Genomic DNA, 21,815 nt, shown 5'->3' with positions numbered 1-21,815 from the left:
ACTATTGTACTTTAAGTTTGTAATCATTGTTCGAATTATTAGTGATTACCCAATGAAAGCGATCAATGATTGTGGGCCTTAGAGTAAGAGTCGTTAAAGGCTCCGAACTAAGTAAAACTCTACCTTGTTAGCGTTGCTTTTGCTTTCTTCTATTTATTCCGCTACATTTTACTTCAAAATTTTTAAATGAACGAAAAATAGCCACGAGTGATATTCACCTTCCCCCTTTTTAGCACGTCTTGATCCTACAATTAGTATCAAAGTCTGGTTGCTCTGAATTGGTGAAACCACCAATCGAGCAGGGGGTTCCTTTTTAAAAAAGAAAATTGTATATCACTTTTATTTTTCTGAATTGTACGCGTTTTATATTTTCCCTCCAATTTTTTTTTTTGAAGAAATCACTCTCCTTTTTTCATCATTAGTTAGAGTTGGTGAAATATCGTATTTAACAAAATTTATCATAATATTTATTATTATTATTTTATTATTTTTTCTTAAAATTAGTGAAATACTCTTATTTTATTTTTCTCCAGCATTACTAATCCAAAACCAAGTCTTGGGATATTTGTCAATTTTTGTTGTGCAATATTTTTCTAAATAATCCACCAAGAAGGCTACATCACCGCTCGCCCACCTCTCCTCTCTAGCGAGGATTTTGGTTACTAGAAGAGCCGAATGGAGTACCACCTCAAAACACAGGTGGAAATGTGAATAATTATTTAGACGAGATTCACATACCCCACCGAAAATGGAGCTCTTATTCCTTGCGACAAATGAGACACACCAACCTATAATTGTTGGATCGAAAAGAATTTAGATATCTCCACAATGCCATGATATTATCCACTTTGGGTCTAAGCCCTCATGGTTTTGCTCTTGGGCTCTACCCAAAAGGCTTCTTGCCAATGGAGATATCTAAATTCTTTTCGATCTTACAATTGGTATTGAGCCTGGACTGCCAGAAGGTTTAACCGCCGACTCTGCACAAGTGCTATGATCTGATTGAGCCATGTGGGTACAATATTGACCTCGAACAAAGAAAGGGGGCTCCTATGTTCGGATCAAGACTAGACACCAGGCAAGAAGTCCTAGTTGCGACTAGGTAAGGAAGTCCTAGTTGTTGGGGTTGCAAGGTTGCAAACATAGTCCCACATTGAAAACACATAGAAAAGATCATGAATTTATAAGAGAAAAGATATTTCCATTGGCATGAGACCTTTTGGGGAGAGCCCAAGAGCAAAACCATGAGAGTTTAGGCCCAAAGTGGACAATATCATGCCATTGTGGATATATCTAAATTCTTTTCGATTTAACACTAGTAGGTCGGGTGGACTGAGGGGTATGAAGACCTGGTGGGTCGATGATCGGACGTGGGAAGCTTGTGGTCCTTTGTTTGAGGGGGGATTGTTGGGGTTGCAAGGTTGCAAACATAGTCTCACATTGAAAACACATGGAAAAGATCATGGGTTTATAAGAGAAAAGATATCTCCATTGGCATGAGACCTTTTGAGGAGAGCCCAAGAGCAAAACCATGAGGGTTTAGACCCAAAGTGGATAATATCATGCCATTGTGATTTTCTAACAGTAATAAGATTGAAGTTGATGCAAAGGTAACCCAGACTCTTCAATCTGGCTTAACCAAAGAAGAACTAACGGGGTCGACTCCTTCAACAATGCCAAAGAATTGTGGAAAAAACTAATCGAGTTGCACGAGGGCACCTCCGACACTAAGGTAAGTAAACATGACTTGATTTTAAATAAGTTATACAATATTAAAATACAGGACAGTGTGTTAGCAAGTCAACTCCATGCTCGAATCCAAGATCTGCTTAATGGACTACACACAATCGGTGAAAAGGTAGAGAATCGTGACATTATTAGTTACACACTTAATGCTTTTTCAAGGAATACTTCGTGGGAATCCATGGTAGACGCTTACAAAGTATCTAAGGATCATTCATTAATTAAATTAGATGAGCTATTTTCAGAATTTGAACTTCATGAACAGACTAAAGCATTGCCGGTTGAGAAAGGTATTACTTTGGTCACAGGTATAAGCAGAATGCGGGAACCAAAAATTAAGTGCCGAATCGAACCCAAGTCCGAAGACGAATCAAACTCAGAAGACGACGACGAAATTACCACTGAGCTAGTGAAACTGGTACGAAAAATATACAAAAAGAAGAATGTGACTCAATTGAACACGAAGGACAAGTTCAAAGTCACTTGCTACAACTGCAACAAGAAGGGACATATCAAGTCTGAATGTACAAACCAGAAGCAAAAAAAGAAGGAAGGTCTTAAAAGCCACGTGGTTCGAATCATCGGAAGACTCTGACGAAGAACACGAGCAAGTGAGCTTTCTTACTCTACTGGTACAAGCTTACGTTGCCGAAACTGAGTCCGAGTATGAAACTGGAGCTGAATCAGAAATTGAGTTCAAAAGAAGCCACAAATCTGTATCTGTTTTTGAAGGGCCAAACAATAATGTAAGTTCTCTGGTTGCTAGTGCTCAAGTAGATGATCTACAGAATTTAATTTCATATTTATTAAGGAAGTTGGCCAAATCTAATATTCGGGTCAAGTCACTCCAAAAGGAGATAACAACCCTTAAGGAGGAGACTAACCTGAGCTCTTTGACTTAACAAGTTCAAGATGGAACTTCAATTCAAGTCCAACAATTTGAGAAAGAAAATTCTAATTTAAAAACTCAAGCCAAAGAATTCAAGGACTCATTGGAATGGTTCACTTTGAGTTCCAAGAACCTTGATCTAATTCTTGGAAAACAAAGGGTCGTATACAATCGATCCGAACTCGGATATAAGGCCAAACAAAGATTCAGATCATACCTATCTTTAATAAATCGATCAAATAAAAACTTAGTCCAAATATGTGTCTCCAAGTTTAACCTGAGTAACAAGTTGAACTTAATCAATATTGGATCCCTAAGGATTAAATTCATTACCTTGATAGACCTTATCGAGGCTATGATCCAGGAGGAGCCAATAAAAAGACCATTTTCGTTATTGAGTAAATTTGTTTGATATTTGATTTACTTCTTTCCTTACACATGTTTAGATTAGGATAAATAATGACTTAGGCTTGACTGACACTTGTTTAGTTAAACCAAGAATTTTCAGAAATAAAATTAAATATTTAATTTATTTAAAAGGCTTTGTCTAGAAGTGGTTGTTGTTATAATATCCAAGAAGACCTAATGCTTCGCCACAGCCTGAAAACCAATTATTGAAATGAATGTTTAATTGACTTGCTATTAAACCTTAGTCTAACTCATGTGTAAATCAATCCTTAGCTTTTGAATTTAAATTGAAGATAAAATTAATCATCTCACAAAACATGTAAGGTTCCCAGATTGACAATCTAGAAAAGGGTGAGATGAATTTAGATTTAAAATTAGTTAAATAAATCTTTAACCTAACTTAAACAATGAAAATATAATTCAAATTAACCTAAACTTAATCAAACTTAAACCGAATCTTAATTAATTTTTAAAATTTAAAATCTTAATTATTTTTAAATTTTAATTTCAAAATCTTAATTTTTTTTAAATATTAATTATTTTTAAATTTTAATTATTTTCAAATTTTAATTTCAAAATCTTAATTATTTTTAATTCTTAATTAATATTAAAATCTTAATTAATTTTTAGTTTTAATTTCAAAATCTTAATTATTTTAAAATTTTAATTATTTTCAAACCTTAATTAATTTTTAAATTTTAATTTCAAATCTTAATTATTTTTAAATCTTAACTATTTTTAAATGTAAATTAATATTAAAATCTTAATTAATTTTTAAATTTTAATTTCAAAATCTTAATTATCTTCAAATCTTAATTTCAAATATTAATTAATTCTTCAAATTTAATTATTCAAACATAAATATTTTAAAATTCAAACTCAACTCAAACTTAATTATTTTAAATTTCTGTTTATAAATTCAAACTTAAATATTTTAAAATTTTTAAATTCAGACTTAATAATTTTTAAAATTTAAAATCAATTTTAAAATTAAATTAACTTCATCTCACTTAAACTCATAAGATGAACATGTTTGATAACTTAAAAAGATTGAGATGGGATATTAAGAAAATGTTTTTTTTTGTTTCTCATTCTTGGACTCTAGGACCCTTAAACTTAAATGATTTAGTTAAAATTATTTTTAAGAGAGAGTGAAAGGAGTTAAGTTAAATTTTTTTAAAAAAATTAAATATTTTCTCAAAGTTAAAGTATTTTTCTAAAATTTTAAAATTAAAAATCCTTTTAAGTTAAAGTATTTTTTTAAAATCTCAAAATTAAATATCTTTTTAATTAAAGTTTTTTTTAAAATTTCAAAGTTAAATTTTTAAAAAGAAAAAAAAGTAAGTTTTTTTAAAAGGTCAAATAGTTTTTAAAAAGGAAGTTAAATTTTTTTTAAGGTTTAACTATTTTTAAAAAGAAAATTTAAACTATTTTGAATGGTAAATTTAAATATTTTTTTAAAAGGCAAGTTTAATTTTTTTTTATGTGGAAAAATAAGTTTTGAAAAAGTTTTTTTTTTTATGAAATCTTTTCAAAAAACTTAAATAAGTTTTTTTTAGGAATCTTTTACTTAACTAAGTTTTTTAAAATGCTAAGTAACTAAGTTTGTTTGAAATTCTTCAAAAGCTAAGTACTTAACCAACTATTTTTCAAATCTAAGAATTTAGCTAAGTTTTTAAAAGTGAAGTTCTTCTTACAAGCTTTTATAAAAATGCTAAGTACTTTTAAAACATAATTTGTTTGAAAGTGTTTTATCTCAAAAGCAGAGTTTGCTTCAAAGTATTTGAGAAACTAAGATATTTTATTTTGAAATTAAGTGTTTTTTCTCCTTAAATTGTTTTTGATATATGACAAAGGGGGAGAGAATATTCAAAAATTAAGGGGAGAGAAAGTTAAGGAGTTAATGGGGAGCTAACAAGTTAATTCTTTTCTTTATGAATGAATCTCTTAACTTTCGCTATATGTTGCTATATGTTTTACTTAACTTTTGAATCAAGTTACCATAATAAAAAAGGGGGAGATTGTTGGTGTAGGAAGCACCAGATGATTGAACATGAGTTTTAATTATGGTAAAGGCTTCAAAAGTTAAGATGTCTTATGATCTAACAAATATGACTGAGCTTGCAGGAAAGTCCTAAGTGTTCTTAGGTAAAATTCCTAGTGGATTTTAGGAAGATGGAAAACCCTAGGGGGAGGTAACCCTAGGTCCTAGGGGGTGGTAACCCTAGGTCCTATGAGGTGGTAACCCTAGGTTATGAAAAGTCTTAGCTGCTATTAGACAATGAAATCCTGGTCCGAGGGACTGGGTAAAGTCTTAGCAGGTCGAGGACGTCAGGCGAAATTCTAGAGTCGAGGACTCTAGGTGAAAATCCTGGGGGTCGCTGACACCAGGTGAAAGACTGGATGGGTCAGGGATCAGACGTCCAACAGAAAAGTCTTGAAGTCTCAAATACTGAGTAAAAGTCTAAACGGTCTAGATGACTAGTCTGGTAAAAGGTAAACTCTCTTGAGAGGAGTAGGTGAGGATGCGTTCCTCAAAAAGGGAACAGTAGACGTCGGTCCGACCTAGAGTTTCAACGAAACTTAAAGTCAGGACTAGATAGTCTGAAAGTTGTTAAAACTTATCTTTACATGTTATCTTCCTTTTATTCTAACTCTATTTTGCAGAAAACTAACAATTTTACAGATTCTAATTTTGCCCTGTTCGATCGATCGAACATCTAGATCGATCGACCGAACCTTCAAGAAAAAATATCAGATAAGTAGCAGTTTGATTGGGTTTGACTAAGGGATCGATCGACCAAATCTCGAGTTCAGTCGATCGAACAGTGCATAAGCAGCGACTTGTTCAGACCGGGTTGATTGTGTTGGGACCTTGACGCCGCAAGAGGGGGTGAATAGCGTCTCACCCAAAACGTCGCTTCTTACAATGGTTAGTATGCACAGTGGAAATGCTTCTTACAATGGTTAGTATGCACAGTGGAAATACAAGACAAACACTAACAAAAGAAGGCAAACCTAACACGTTGTTTAACGTGATTCGGAGATGAAGCTCCTACTCCACGGTTGTCCGTAAGGTGGACGATCCCGATCTGTTGGTGGATGACTCCCTGGAAAACCTCCGGCTAGCTCGAGTAACTTCTTGTGGGTGGAGAAACCTCTCCACAAACTCGCACAAGCTCTTGATCACTCAAGAAGACCTTGGAGACTATAATAAGGGTTAATCATCTCTATTTTCGTCAACCTTGACCAAGCACCCCAAGCTCTATTAAATAGAGTTTGAGAGGAAATACCTAGCTATGTTTCCCGCCACCAGTCGACTGGTACTAAGTGAAATTCGACCGTTACAAGCCAACAGTCAGTTACCAATCGACTAATGAAAATAACAGTCGACTGGTACAGTAACGCTACAGTACTGCTATAGTAACGTTATAATACACACTAGAATTTTACCTTGAGTACAGTCTCTTATGCACTCATCCTTGCCCGCATAACCTAGACCTAGCCTTCTAACCTCCTCTATCAGCCTTGCGTCCCTCGGATGCTTCCCCATCCTTCATGCCTTGCCTTCTGGAGCTTCCATTAGCCTTGTCATCATTGTCAAGTCTTCACTGGCAAGAGTCATGCTCCGGGACTTCATCTTTTGTCAAGTCACACTCGGACTTACATTGCCAAGACTACATACTTAGACTTACACCACCAAGACTCACCCTTGGACTTTCCTCCTTTGCCAAGATCACCCTTGGACTTTCCTTGTTGTACCTATATCATGCACACTCACAATGCATATCAAATACAACAATAAATCTAACTTAAATCTTTATCCAAATATCAGAACCTAAGGTACCCAGATTGCTCTAACAGATTGGACCAGATAAGCCAGCGAGGATAGTGGGATCGATCGACCGAACGACGGGATCGGTTGATCGAACGAAGGCTTTATCTGAAGCGGCAGCATCTAGATGGGAAGTTGGGCAGATGTAGAAGGTTCGGTCGACCGATCAACATCGAGTCAAAGACTGATCCCAAGATCAATGAATTTGGATTAGGTCTAGCTCGGCTATAAAATGGGGTTCGACCAGTAGCTTCGGAGAAAGACATATAGACATCATTCAGAACTACTTCAGCTCTTACGCGTTGCTCCGGAACTATTCGACAACGTCCAAACGCTACTTCGACAATTGACGAATGATTGTTAATTCTATTATTGTCGGTAACTTGTTTTTATTACTATCGTACTTTAAGTTTATAATATTATTCAAATTATTAGTGATTGTCTAACAAAAGCGATCAACAATCGCGGGCCTTAGAGTAAGAGTCGTCAAAGGCTTTGAACCAAGTAAAACTCTACCTTGTTAGCGTTGCTTTTGTTTTCTTTTGTTTATTCCGCTGCGTTTTACTCTGAAGTTTTTAAACGAACGAGAAATAGCCACGAGTGCTATTTATCCCCCCCCCCCCTCTAGCACGTCTTGATCTTATATATACTAGACTATAGGGTAGTTGTAGACTTCTGCTCATGCATTTATACCGTAGTATGTAGTTATATGTTTAGGCTCATGCCTATACGTACTGCAGCAAAGTGGTAGAGTATTCTATTGGGTTATCTTGTCGGACTGCCATGTAGGATTGCTTGATTGCGACATATGGTTTTCATGTATTTATGATGATACCATGAAGTTAGTTGAGATGTTACGACTAGATGACTAGTATTCTCTTGATAAGATTGGTAGACTAGTATTCTCTTGATAAGATTCTGATTACTCACTTGGCCACTAGGTGTAGTGGTAGTTGGAGTTGAATGCAGTCAGTAGCTAGATAGTTACTTGTCAGGTCCGCCCACTGGACCACTCAGAGTAGTGGTAGCGGGAGTTGTGTCGACAGTGACCTAGCATATGCTTGTGAGATATTGCATATGGATGGGATATGTTTATTGCATATGTTTTTGATGTGTTTGCTACATTGTTATTATATGATTGTTATACCTTGGGTTGTTCACGAGACCATTCGTGGTAGAGTATTTCTTCAGCAGCCCATAACTAGATAGCTAGATGTTTTGATCATTTGTACTTCTTGTGACAGAGCGATTGCTCCCATGTATGATGATTTATTTCGTCCATAGCTAGATAGCTAGACGTCTTGATCATTTGCACTTTTGTGGTAGAGTGATTGCTCCCATGTATGATGATTTATTTTTGTTATTTGCATTTGTACATGCCTATGATCTACAGTATCCATGTTGATCATTACCTATCATTGCCCATTTATTATACACGGCTAGTAGGTTAGTAGATGGTTATATTATTGTTATGTTTTTGTTAGCAGATGATTATAATGTTGTCCTTACTTTTGTAGTAAATATTATTGTCTGAGATGTTGGGACTTTCGGGCCGCAAAAACCCCTTTTTCCATTGCGGAAACCCCGAAGTTCCATGCCACTGGATCCGTGCGAAGATTAAAATTTTCGTGTACATGTTTTCTAATTCTAGATCTACATTAGATCTACATGGTAGAGAAGTTGTACCTTTGATGCGAAGCCCTTCGCTTATCCCGCTCGTCCAAAATTTGTCGGATCTCAAGGGTGTCAAGTGAACACCCCTCTATGTGTATTCACACGAGCAAAAAATGGAGAAGAAGCCTTAGAGTGTGCTAGCACTCTTGAAGGTTTCGGCCAAGATGGAGGAGAGGGAGAGAAGAAGATGAGAGGAGGAAGAAGAAGGAGTCAATGAGCACACAAAAACATTCAACACCACTTAAAGTGGCCGACCACTTCAAGAGGGGTTTTTAAACTCCATGGAATACCAAGAGTCACAACTCTTGATCTCCCTCATGAGGTGTCACACACATGTACTATCCTTGATGATGTGGAACATCATCATTGGCCCACTCTATGCCAACTCACAAATGAGGTGACATTGGTCAAGTCAAACTTGACCTTTCATCTTCCCTTCTCAAGTCAAGTCAAACTTGACATCTTTTCTCCCATGGTTGATCCAATCTAACCATTTGATTCAAACCAATTTAATTTAATGAATCTATATCCATTGAATTAAATTGACTCAATGAATCCAAATATAATTAGACTCATTTAACACATGAACCAAATTGAGTCCAACTCAATTAGTTTAATTAGGATTACTTTTAATCCAATTTGGTTCATCACATGAACCTAATTCTCTTGGTTCATCATATAAACCTAATCTCCATTTAATTGCCCTTTGTGTGTGACCCTATAGGTTCTTGTAACGTTGGTAATGCTTCTAAACCCATTTAGAAGCATAAAGAGCGGTATCTAGCAACACATCATTACTACCCAAGTTACAAGAATGTTGAGATCCAACATCACCTTGTGACTACTAGTTGTGACTCTTCACAATATATGACAATGTCCTTCTATCCTTGACATCTAGATTGATCAATTTGAGGCATAGACGGTGTCATTCTATGATCAATCTAAACTCCAGGTAGACTCACTATAATCAAATGAACTCAATATCTCATATTGACTCATTTGGGCATGACCATGCACTTAGTGGTCTCACTCTATCAAAAATAACGATGTCACTCCCGTTATATAGGAGGGATAGATCTCATCTACATCACTCACATCTCTCCGCATAATTTGTTACATACCCAGTAATTGCCTTTATAGTCCACCCAGTTACGGGTGACGTTTGACGAAGCCAAAGTATGCAACTCTTTATGTAAGGAACCATGGTGACTTTAGGTCCAAGGACTAATAGTCATACTAATAGACACATGAGAAAGTATATGACACTCATATAACGATCTATGATACTTTCTCATGGTGGGTCATTCAGTATACATTCTCCAATGCATACCCATGTGTCAACTTGATATCTCTATATCCATGACGTGTGAGATCAAGTCATCGAGTTGACCTACATGCTAGCCTCGTTGCATTAACATTGTCCCTGAATGTTAATACTTGACTAGGAATGATTAAGAATAGTGTTCTCTATATCATCTCACTATCAATTCAACCAATCGATTGATATAGATAAGAACCTTCTACTCAATGACGCTATTATACTTAGTTATTTGACACCAATACAAGTAAGTATAATAACCAAAAACAAATGCCTTTATATATATATAGGAATATGATACAATGAGTCCATACAACAATCATCATATGATTGGCTCTAGGGCTCTAACTAACATGAGACTATATCCCTTTGATCTTCTTATATATAATATCATGCACTATCTCTCTTATACCTACTGAGTATTTTGTACTCACTACCTCTAAATTTTCCTTTTATTTTTAGGTTAGCAGGTATATGATGTGTCGTGTCATTTAGAGATCCTAACTGTCAGTCCCACTCGAGTTGAATTTTTCTTTTGGAGTTGTTTTATGTTCGGTTATGTTGTCGTTGTTTATCGTTTTCTTTTCGTTGTGGAATCATTGTGATTTTGTTATAATAGTATAACTGTTATGCTATGCAATTTAGTATATCTAATGTACATGCATATATATACGCATTAGCTTTTATGAGTTTAGTGATTTTATGTTGCCTTAGTGGTTGTGATAGTTTTAATTGATTTGGTACTTGTTATTTTTTGTATTGTCACTTGAGTATATTATTTGATTTATTGGATAAGTATACTCTCGGTGTCTGACAATTATTATAGCTTAAAAATAATTTATAATATGTATTTTTTATAGAGAAAATAGATAAATTTTGTCTTGGGTGTGATGTTGTACATACATATCACTAGTCTAAAATAATATCTAGACTTTCACTGTTTTTAACTCCTCGATTGTCTTGTTGTTGCGTGATGATCTAATTGAGATTAGGGGATGGACTCACTCCTCGAGAGATACAAGTAGAGCACCATGACCAATCATTGATGATTGAGTACCTCTTTGTCGGTTCAATTCCTTATCGGGTTGACAATTAGTTGGATTGGCTATTAGTCAAGTCGGCGATTAGTCGGGTCGGTGGTAAATCGAGCAACGTTGAAGCATGGGTACGTTCGTTGCCCACCGAGGGCGGTGAGTGGTGTTCAGTACACATCCGTTTAACTTCAGCAAAGATCCTTGGAAATGACAAGCACTAGAACTTTCTTTACGACTGACGATCAAGTTGGGAAGCTGCCAATATTGAGAAGAGTTAGAAGGGAAGTCAAGACATATCTTAGTGAAATTTCTCCGACACTCCAGTCAAGTGCAAGGAAGAAAAAACACACTAAAATAATTAGCTAGTAGATCAAATAGTCTCGTGTACTCGTGCTCACTCATACGACCCCCTTTTATCCAAGCCTACTAGATTGGGATGAGTCCTTACCGGACAGTCCACACACTTCTCACACATCCTCAGAACTTGCAAACGCCACTTCTCCCACTCATCGTCGCTCAAATTGGGCAGTGCTGGCATGACTTTACCTTTCAGTCTGCTCACTTGGTTCTTTGTTAACTGAGTCATGTGGCTCTTAGCCTATCACATGGCTCCTGCCATTTTTGTACCACATCTCGTGCTAAATCCTCTAATATACGAAAAATGATTTCGATTTGAATCAAGCATATTATTTCACTTGAAGTAGAAGTAGGTGTTGTTCATTATGGTATACTAAATCTTAAATTGTATATTGTGTATCAAAAAGTTTGGTAAAAAAATTATATATGGTATATATAATTGAAAAAAATTATATATACTGTATCGAAATTTTTAGTCTATCAAAAATTCGGTAAAGTAAATTTATAATATGATATAAATTTCATATCTATAGTAAAATTTTAATATCGGTATGGTATACTAAAAGTTTTGATATAAATTTCATATCGATATCGATTCTAAAATTTTCAATAGACAGTTAAATTGGTACAGTTTAATATATTTAATATTTAATTTTTGATTTCCACCCTTAACCTGTAGAAGATAGACGATTTGGTTGATCATGACCTCATATTGCACTAATCATTTTTTTTTTTAATATTGTATGCCAAACATGGATCTTTCTTTACAAGAACCTCCACTTATTTAAACGCAAAGGAAAGGCTCTTTCTTGCACTTTATCATATAACAAATGCATGCACTTGAAGCACATACACTTCACATTCAATGTGCACTGCAACATGCAGTGACTCTTTGTTTTGACATGAGAAAATGGAGGTGACCGAGTCCACAAACTCACAAACTAGTAACACACATATATGTTTCCAAAAACCATGACAATATATTGACTTTTATTTGATCCTTTTTAAATTTCTTTCATGTATGTCATATTCATTATCAAGCTTTGCATTGACCAAAATAACACCTTTGTTGTCAAAAAGGAGGCAAACTTTTATTTCCTCACTGTTTTTATTAGAAACTAGAAGATCTAGTAGAAAATGTAGTAGTCGAAGAGGACAACAAAAGCCTAATGTTTGTTTCACGGTGATTGAGTTGTTTGAATGAGGAAGACGAGGAGAAGAGATTAAAAAAGATGATAATCCGGCGCATAAAGTTCCCGCTAATGCAGAGTGGAAAATGATCTTTTATATACCATCTTATCTTACTTTTCAAATGGCTGCTTTATTCAAACTCATGAAAGAAGGCTTTGTGTGATTTCCTTCGAAGAACAAGCATTGGAGGGAGGGGAAGAGACTATGGCCGTGCCTCAATCACTTCTATCTAGCGCCCAGGCAAGCATGCAACCCTATCTAGTTTCGATATAGGGTTGATAATATTGAACATGGTTTAATAACACAATGCTACGATCTGACTCAATCTAAGAGAGGGGATGGTTTGTTATTTCATTATTTAAAGTTACTAACTCTCCCCCCAATATAAATTCTGCGGTAGTCCTCTTTCAAGTGAAATAGACACCGTGATCGAACTTTTAATCCCGAATCCTCCTCTTGTTCTGCGGTAGTTCTGTTCCCGAATCCTCCTCTTATTAGTCCCATGGAATCAAACTATAAGCCATGTTCAATAATCTAGCTGAACTTTACTTCATTGATTCTCCTCTTGTTAAACTCAAGAATCTAAACCATTCTCTGCCTATTCCACTTTGGGCAAGTTGCATCGATCAAGCCACCCAAGCCTCCACTCAAAAAAATCGGCTAGGTTTGAGAATCTAGCCAGTTAGATATCTGGTATGACTTTGTCCATCATCCATTGATTATGTTATGTAGTACACATTAAGCTCAACACTTGTTAGTATTCGCTGAAAGAGAGAACACAACGAAATTCGAATAGAGGATTCACTGAAAGAAAGAGCACGAGGAAATGTTATTAACATCGTCAAACGATATCAGCGATATCAAAGTGAATTCAACACATCACATAACAAAACTCTTACTGGAGAAGTTCATGATTCTATGCAAATGCCTGAGAATGTTCTCAGCCATCTTCTTGTTGTTGCCATCCGCTTTATGAAAGGTCGACACCAGCATTGTCGACAACACCTTGTTGCTGTAGATCTCCCTGCAGAGCTGCTGGTTCCCCATCTCCAAGAACCTCTCTACCAGCCAGAGACTCCTCTGAAGCACCTCCTCCTCCTCCCTGTACACCTTCAACACCCTAAACACACTCTCCACTGCTCCGAGTTCAGTCAGTGCCCTCACACTCCCCGTCACCTCCACGTTGTTATCCAAGAGCGTGCTGATGGCCGACAGTACTGCCTTTACGACCTCGGGGTTCTCATTGTCGAGGCAACCCAGCAGCCTCTCTGCAGCCCGGGATTCCAGTAAGCAGAAGGTGGTGGTTGAGCAGACTCCCCGGTGTGCCGGGCAAGTTAACACCAACCTACCACCTTCTCGGTTAGTGACCGATCTGGACTTGGAGAAAATGTTTATTGGTCTAGAGGGCTTCCTCACTTCTAAAGGGGGCTTCGATAGTTTTAGTGACTGAGAGGAGAGGTTCTCAAGCCCTACAGCTGCTAACCTTTGGACTTCACTGCTTCCACATGGCCTCACAAGTAAATCTGCAAACACTGATGTTAAATCCCTTGACATGGCCATCTGAAGTATCTCCTGGTCAAGCAAACCGCTGGTGAACCTCACAAGAATGCCTGCTAGGCCTTCCAAGTAGTGCGCTGTGAGCCTCATGCTGCTGGCCCGTATTTCGCCTCTCTGGATTTCTTGTATCCTGCTGAGAACTACCGGTACTGTACCTTGGTGAAGGAGAGCTAAATTGAGTGGTGCGCTCCTGTGCGGGAGCTTTGCAATTAGGTTGGCTGATGCAGCTTGCTTTTCGGAAATCTGCTTGCTGTCATAGTTCTTGATTAGGCCCTCTGGTTGGCCTTGTGTCTTGGTGAGATCACTTGCTATGGTGTCTCCTATGTGAGATGAAAGGGCGATGAGCAACTTTGCTGCAACAGTTACGAGATCTTCCAATTGAGAATTGAGGAATTCAATGATGGTTTGGGTCACCTCGAGCTCTTTTACCACCGACACGATAGTGGCCAGAGGCTTTGAGAGCTTTGTAAGTGAAAATAAGATTCTTAAAATGTTCGCATCAACTTTTTCCGCTATCGAGCACTTCAGAAGGTGGACAAGGTTGTAAACTGAGTACTGTGAGCTGATGGTGTGGCCATTCTTGTTCACTTTTATGTTGGAAAAATCAATTCCATCTGATTCAAGTATGTTGGCAAGGATTGCAGCAGCCTCTTCCTGGGAATCCAGGGACTCGCTGTGGATTCTGCGTGAAAATATTTCATCGATCATGAGCGGGGTGATGCCTGCGTCAATGAGTATCCTGCTGCTGGGAGGATGAGAGGAGATTTGAACTAGAGTTTTGAATGCTTCTCTTCTGATGACAGGGTTGCCACCACTGATCATTTGGATTAGGGTATTGGAGGCTCTCTCTGCCACATAAGATTTCATGTCATCCTCGAGAGGTATTTCACCGAGGTAGCTCACCATATCCATCTGTACTTCTTCTAAACCTGTACCATGCCGATGCAATTTAGTGACCGGGAAGTTGTCATAGTTGTAGTTTTGATGAAAATTTAGAGAGCTGAGACTTAAAATGCTACTCACCATCAATGAGGTGGTCTAAAAGGGGTTCCATAAATCCATTCTCTGCCATACACCTAATATTCAGTGGCAACTTCTCCAAGTTCTTCAAAACTTCTTCTGCTTTTTCTGCAGCTAAAGGATCAGCTTCCTTATTGTACTTCATCGTAATCAGAATCAAGATTCCTCCGGGTGTTAGACCAATTTTGTCCAAGAACATCTCAGATTTAGAAAGCTCTAGTAAGAATGAAACAGCTGCATGCCTCTCTGAAGAATTGTAGCTGGACATCATCTTGACTGTCCTTGTGAGGATTCTTGTCCTTGCAACAATAACCTGCAAAATATAATCCATCGATCGTTGAAGAAATTAATTCGGTTTAACATTCAACTAAAACCACAAGAGAAGATTGTAAACCTTTCCGTCTTCATCCTCCACCAGTGAGCGCAAAAGATGCATTGCCTCGCACCGCACAACCATACTATCATGTCTTAGAAGCTGCACTACTTGCTGTGTGATTCCAATAATGTGCATATGCCCCTTGTGCTTATTATGTTGGCTTAGAAGTTGCATCTCCTTGAGTGCATCCAAAACCATGGCTTCTGAAGCAGCTAATGACAGAGAACCGCTCGCGATCTGTATTCTCATCACCTCGTTCCTTTCCTTCCACTCTTCGATTGTGCTCTTCAAAGCTAGGTTACTGCAGAAACATGTACTTTTGATCTCAATCCTTGTTGTTGGGCAGATAACATATTCTGAGGACCTCATGAACCACTCAACAATGGCTTCCCTTTCATATGTTATGCCAGTTTCTATGGTGACAGGATCATTCATAATTTTCTCTGTCAATGGACAGAAAAAGCCTTGGTAACCTGGTTGGAGAGTTTCTGCCGATGGAGGAAGAATATCAGATGATGCTTTGGCATCATTTCTCTGCATGCCTTTGTGTATGCCTTTGATGAAATCTTCATAATTATTCTCCCTCTGAGATGCTGAAACTGGGCTTTCCCCTACATTAATTTGTCCTGGTTGGCTGAATTGGTTCTTGAAATCAGAAAATGGAATCTTGCTAAGATCCATTGCCATGCTTCTGATCACTGTCTCTAGTTGTTTGACAAGGGTTTGGAGCTCACCATCCAGGATCGCTTGGTCACTGCTGCTACATCGTGTAATGAGCTCCTTCATGGCGTCGACTTTAGATGACAAAGACACTAGGAACTCAGTTCTGCTTGTTGAAGTATTGTCTTGGACCTGTGGTTCCATTCCTGGCTCCATGGTATTTGGTTGCTGTGTATGATCAGCAACAGCTAATCATATATCAGATAATGCTGAAAGAAAAAAGTTAGAATTAAATGCAAAAACCTGTCTCAAAACATCATGACAACTTTCAGAAACACACTCATGCAAATTTGATCCTAGTATAATATAAGATAAAACCAGGAATTTAGTTCAACTAATGGAAATATATTCAACTTGTGATCTATCACAAGGAAAAATGACTAATCAAGTTCATCATGGCAGAAAGCAAATTTTTTGTGTTTATGAACATGGAATTTACACATTTGGTTTGATGGAGCTGGTTTTGAAACTTTTCCAATCAAAATATAGATCATTGAGACAAGATAAGGACAAAGAGTGAATGAATGAGAGGATGGAGAAGATACTTACAGACATTTAATTGAATCTCTGGAGGAGTTTTATGACTTGCAGCATCTCACCCTCTGAAGAACTAATGCCCCTTCATCTTCTGAAGAAATAAACTGATCAAATCTGTTTTCTGGATTCATCAAGATAAGGTTTTAAGAATAAGTCATTGTTGAATGAGTCACCGACTCAAGTATTACCTAGTCTTCAAGGTTGACTTCACATAGTTACAGCTAAAAGTTATTTTTAAACTGCCATTTTTTTCAGTGAAAGGTCAGTGACCTCCATTTTGATCTATTTTAATAATTCTCTTGTTTATTAAATTTACTCAGTCTAAACAAATACATAGACCATCAGCCCTTTAGCTTCTCAAGATCAACTTTGAATTTTAAAATTTGTCACTAATTTACCAAGTCAATGTCAGTTTTTTATGCACATGAAGTAAACTTGCAAGAATAAGCAAAATGTTGAACTCATTCCTCATCAACCAAAATCTTACTCCTCTCTCTCTCTCTCTTTAAAAAAAAATTCTAAATTTTGGGAGTCTTTTGCATGGGTTTATCACATCAAATCTTTTTTCAGGGGCTAGTTAATTGATTATAAATTGCTATTGCTTATCTGAAATTTTTGACTTTATAAATTGATTAATTATATATGGTCACAGACTGCATAAGAAACCATGTTGGAGTTGAGATATAGTAGAGTTGTTATTATTATTATTAATTGTTATTTATGACAAAGACACAGCAAACATGGTGAGTAAGAGAAATAGTTCAAATGGTTCGGGCACATGGATATGCAACATCTAAGTAGATGAACAATATATGAACTTATGGATACTGGTGATGCATTGGGAAGATACATCAGCAATTTTTAATTACGACCTTCCAATCTCGTTCAACGTCATGCAGTGCACTGTTAATGCAGATGATGCACCAAAATAATAAATTGAATTAGTTGCATTGACTATTTAGGATCAAATTCCTGAATATGATTCATCCATAACTTATCATAAGCAGGTAAATCACCTATTTAAATTTTCTCTCCAAATTCTCATAATTAACTGGTGATAGACATAGCACCTTTAAGTTTTAACCAGGAAAACATAACAACAATTATATGTGTCTGAAACAGATTCTCATGATCTTGCAAGAGGTAGACAATGATTACACAATAGTTCAAAAATTTCTAAGCATTTTAACCATCAGTATCTATACTATTAATAATAAATTAATCAATATCTACTACATTGCATTATATGCCTAACAAAAATAAACATGCATAGTGTTCCTTTAAATCTTCAACACTAAAGCTGCAACATTGTTCATCCATATTTAGTCTACTAAAAGCAACAGGGATAATATGGTTGGACCTGCACAAGTAACCCTCTTCTAAGGTTACCAAAAGCAACAAGCAAGACTCAAGTTCTTGGTTTTTATATGTTAGTAATATCTAAATTTAAAAGAATAGCATAAAGAATAAACTGGCAATCAAATTCACCTTCAAATTAACACAGAACAAGTCTAGTCACACAAAGGTTATACAAAATGCTAATTTCAAGATAGGGCAGACTACTTCCACAACCTCAGTAGAATGGCACCATCATGAAATGATTTTATTCTAAATCTTACATTCTTCATTACCTGCACTGCTACCAGAGAAGGCATGGCCAATGACATCAATAACTGATGCAGAACAAACCTTCTTCACATTCTCCTTAAAATTCCTACTCAAAACTGGCATGAAGTGCCAAACCTCTGCCGCAGGCGAGCAGCAGCACTGCACTTCCGACCTCGGAATGCACCTGGCAGCAACTCCTGGAACTTCTCTAGGAAGGCAGTCCACTCTGCCTCTCCCATGTCCGAGAGCTTCACAAAACTCACACTTGCAGGAAGCTTCTCATTTGCACTCCTGTACCCACCACCCTTAAACCTGCCACTGTCATCGCCTTTACTGGTTTTACTTTTTGACAGGCTTGATTTTGGAAAACCAGCAAGATACCGCTGACTTTTTCTAGCAATGCTTACCCCCTTCAGTGACATGGACAGCTTTGAAACATCTGGAATATGGCCAGCCTCAAATGGTGGCAAGCAATTAGCTTTTTCCTGATTTTCATCCTCAAGTTCCTCTTCGTCTTCTACACTTTCTTCTAATTTCGATAGTAGATTTCTAGAAATACCTCCTCTGTATACACAGTGGCTGACTGGGGATGTTTCTTGCATCAGGGCATCATTATCTTCATAGTCAAGGTCAAACTGAATGCCTTCCTCGTCTGGAGAATCACATTTTGGAGAAAAAGCCTCTCTTTCTGCCACTAACCTTCTTGCCTCAATGCAGATAACCTCCAACTCACTTGGCTCCTCTTCCATTCCACTAAATTCCCTGCTCATCATCTCTCCGATCTCAGCAAGGTAAAGTCCAAATGCAGTTGCTTCCTTGAGAAAAATTGTCGAGAGTACTAACACTCTAAGGCATGATTCTCGGATCATAGGTAGCTCCATTCGGAGCATCTCTGAATCTCTAAATGGGTCAAGGTTCCTAATATACTTGAGCTCTTCCTCAGAAAAAGGGATTGATGATTGTGGCCAGTGGATCCATTCAAAATAAGGATCCTCCAAGCTCTCAGGCAAGCAAAAACCATGATCAATTGGGATTAATTCCATCACAGCCCCAAACCTACCAGCATTACCATCAATTTTCCTCACCAGAAGGTTCCCGGCATGCCTATCAGTATTGAAGATCCTAACATCAAGTATCCCAATCCTGTGCACCACTGTGACAGGGAAGCTTGAGGTGCCATGATCGCTAGCATCAAAGTCATGTGGAATGTACTTCTGCAACGAAGCAATTTTGCTGGCAGCATTTATCTTCCTACAAGAAGCCTTAATGCTGCCCTCGGAGCTAATGTCTTCATTCAGATGAAATACTGGATGTGTGATCTTGACAAGGGCTGTTGGAGGGACATTGGCAAAGTTATTGTAATCCAGGAGGTAGGCGGCAACCTCTCTGAACCCGGTCTCACCAACTCGAACAGACCTTTTCAACCCAGGTTGTCCAAGGGCCTTACCTATAAAACCTTTAGGATTGTTTGGCGCAAATGGCTCCTCATCCGTCGGCTTCACAATAGCAATGTTTGCACCGCTTATGTTCCGGAAGAAGTATGCACCACCAAGTCCTCTGTGAACTGCAATTGGGTCAATGGCTTTCTTAATACCCTTCACTGCATCATTAACAAGTAGTTTTATCTCAGTACAGTTGTTTGAGCATAAAATTTCAATAAAATCACTATGATCCCCACTTTGCTGAAGATCATTCGCAACCGGTGAGAGGCATGGAGTGGAGGAACTCCTTTGCAGGAAGCTCCTTGTCAATAATAATGGGGAGTCATTCCTCACAACACTAAGATCATTTTTCAAAACAACATCACCCAGTGAAAGAGAACTCTCCTCAGTTGGCATATTGAGAGCAAGCTGCAATCTCCGTTTAACAGTGTGCACATTGTCACCGCGATCCAGTTCAAGGCCTAAGACCAAGCCAGTGTCCGTCTGAACAAACACACGCCTTCGACCAGATGTCTTTCCTTCACTCCTCGGATTCCCAATGCAGTCATTGCTTAGAACTGAAACCGCCATTTGAGTCTGAACAGGGCTATCAAAATTGGGAGCCATGGACTCAGGAGGCTGTTGAAAGCAGGAGCAAGGTACTTTTTCTCCCTCAAGCGTATGCCTATCGCAGAGGCAAGTGCAGCAGAAAAGAGAACAGATGATATGCAAACGACCATGAATTGAGCAATCGGAAAGCACAAAGGCGAAAATGGAGACGATCTGACTACCCTTAATTCAGGAAAGCCATCTTCTAAGACAAAGATCTTAAGGATGAAACCTGCCAAAAAAGAGGGATTTGTTTTACTGTTATGGTATCCAATCCATTGAAGGTAAACAAATCTACATATGTTTTTTCTCGCACGTTAATCGAAATCAAAGTAAACAACGATTAATCATTTCCAAATACAACCGTGATCCAGAATCCATAAACAAATGAAAGATAAACGATTGAGATTTGCAAAATAGTAAGAAAAAAATCAAAATGAAAGTAATGCGCAAAATCATTGCAACTAAACAGTGATTACCTTTTTTTTGGTCAAAAAGCAGTGGAAAATGGCTGGCTCATTTCCAACAAACTAAAATACCGTCATTCGCAGATCAGTTCACAATAGATTCATAGAAGACCAAAAATCAAGGAAAGATATTTAGCGAGATGTTTTCTAAGATACCAGCGATGGATCGAGCGAACTGTACGCGACGAAGCGAGATCTGACGAAGATCTCGCCTGCAAGCCACGAACAGCGAGATTGGCGGATCGGCGTGGCCAACGACGGAGATCCGGCAGGAAAAGCTCGACGGACGACGACGTCAAGAAACGGAGATCGACGGCTACGGATCCATGCGACGTCGCCTTCGTCCTCTTGATTCCTCCACGGTCCTCCTCCGAATCCTTCGCCCCGCACAGACCGACCAGTCCAGTGACTCCAGTAAAATATAATTTTTTTTTTGAAATTTCAAAAAAATAATATAATATAATTAAATATTTAAGAGGTGTACGGTTTGTTCCTTGGGTTTGGTATCTGAGCCGTCGGTTGGCGTGGGCAGACCGTTGATTGCTCGCCACGTTGTGCGTGTGATCACGTGCTTGTCGGGTTCTCTATGTACGTTACTTGGCACTGGTCCTTTGTTATGTGTGTTGTTGTTTTATTGCCACTTGGTGCTCATCTATTGAGGTCCTAGAAAAGGAAATTGAGTCATATGCATGCATTTTCATTTAATTATTCATTAAAAGATAGGCTGTACATTCTAGACGCCGAAGGAAAATTGTTATGGGACTGAATCCGATGGTCTTAAATCTGATATTATCTGTTTGAACATATATAGATGTGAATTTTTTCAGGAGTATTTTTCAATTTATTCAAAATAGTTAATAGAAAATTTGTATAGAATCACATAAATTATCTTAGGTTCAATGTTATCTGATCCAATATTTTTTATTTACTAAAAGTTATACCCATGAACATAATTTAATTGGTACTTAAGGGATAGATTATATACACAAAAGTAAAGATTTAATTCTCAAAGAATTATTCCTCGTCAAATAAAATCCCTTTGAGGTCGGTC

General features: G+C 37.5%; 2 protein-coding genes across 6 annotated transcripts; both read right to left on the bottom strand.

Moving 5' to 3' along the window:
- Positions 1 to 13,254: 13,254 nt before the first annotated feature.
- LOC122021252 (putative U-box domain-containing protein 42) lies at positions 13,255 to 18,354 on the bottom strand. Of its 4 annotated transcripts, none has more exons than XM_042579344.1 (6): positions 18,291 to 18,339; positions 17,488 to 17,562; positions 16,672 to 16,780; positions 15,421 to 16,331; positions 15,030 to 15,339; positions 13,255 to 14,935 (listed from the first exon to the last, which is right to left on the bottom strand). In XM_042579344.1, the coding sequence occupies exons 4-6, from the start codon at positions 16,276 to 16,278 to the stop codon at positions 13,329 to 13,331; spliced, it is 2,775 nt and encodes a 924-aa protein (XP_042435278.1). In that variant the 5' UTR covers positions 16,279 to 16,331; positions 16,672 to 16,780; positions 17,488 to 17,562; positions 18,291 to 18,339; the 3' UTR covers positions 13,255 to 13,328. The 4 variants fall into 4 exon arrangements, with proteins under 4 accessions (XP_042435278.1, XP_042435277.1, XP_042435280.1 ...); XM_042579343.1 differs by having other exon boundaries at positions 15,421 to 16,290; XM_042579346.1 differs by lacking the exon at positions 17,488 to 17,562 and having other exon boundaries at positions 16,672 to 16,750; positions 18,291 to 18,354.
- Positions 18,120 to 21,182, bottom strand: LOC122021253 (phosphatidylinositol 4-kinase gamma 7-like). 2 transcript variants are annotated; one of them, XM_042579348.1, is made up of 3 exons: positions 20,921 to 21,182; positions 20,777 to 20,827; positions 18,120 to 20,529 (listed from the first exon to the last, which is right to left on the bottom strand). In XM_042579348.1, exon 3 carries the CDS (start codon positions 20,313 to 20,315, stop codon positions 18,378 to 18,380), a length of 1,938 nt encoding a protein of 645 aa, XP_042435282.1. In that variant the 5' UTR covers positions 20,316 to 20,529; positions 20,777 to 20,827; positions 20,921 to 21,182; the 3' UTR covers positions 18,120 to 18,377. The 2 variants fall into 2 exon arrangements, with proteins under 2 accessions (XP_042435282.1, XP_042435283.1); XM_042579349.1 differs by lacking the exon at positions 20,777 to 20,827.
- Between the last annotated feature and the right edge of the window lie 633 nt (positions 21,183 to 21,815).

Source organism: Zingiber officinale, chromosome 9A, assembly GCF_018446385.1.
Source record: "Zingiber officinale cultivar Zhangliang chromosome 9A, Zo_v1.1, whole genome shotgun sequence".
Classification (NCBI taxonomy): Eukaryota; Viridiplantae; Streptophyta; class Magnoliopsida; order Zingiberales; family Zingiberaceae; genus Zingiber; species Zingiber officinale.
The sequence above is the reverse complement of the archived record's forward strand: the minus strand, read 5'-3'. Positions and strand labels throughout refer to the sequence as shown.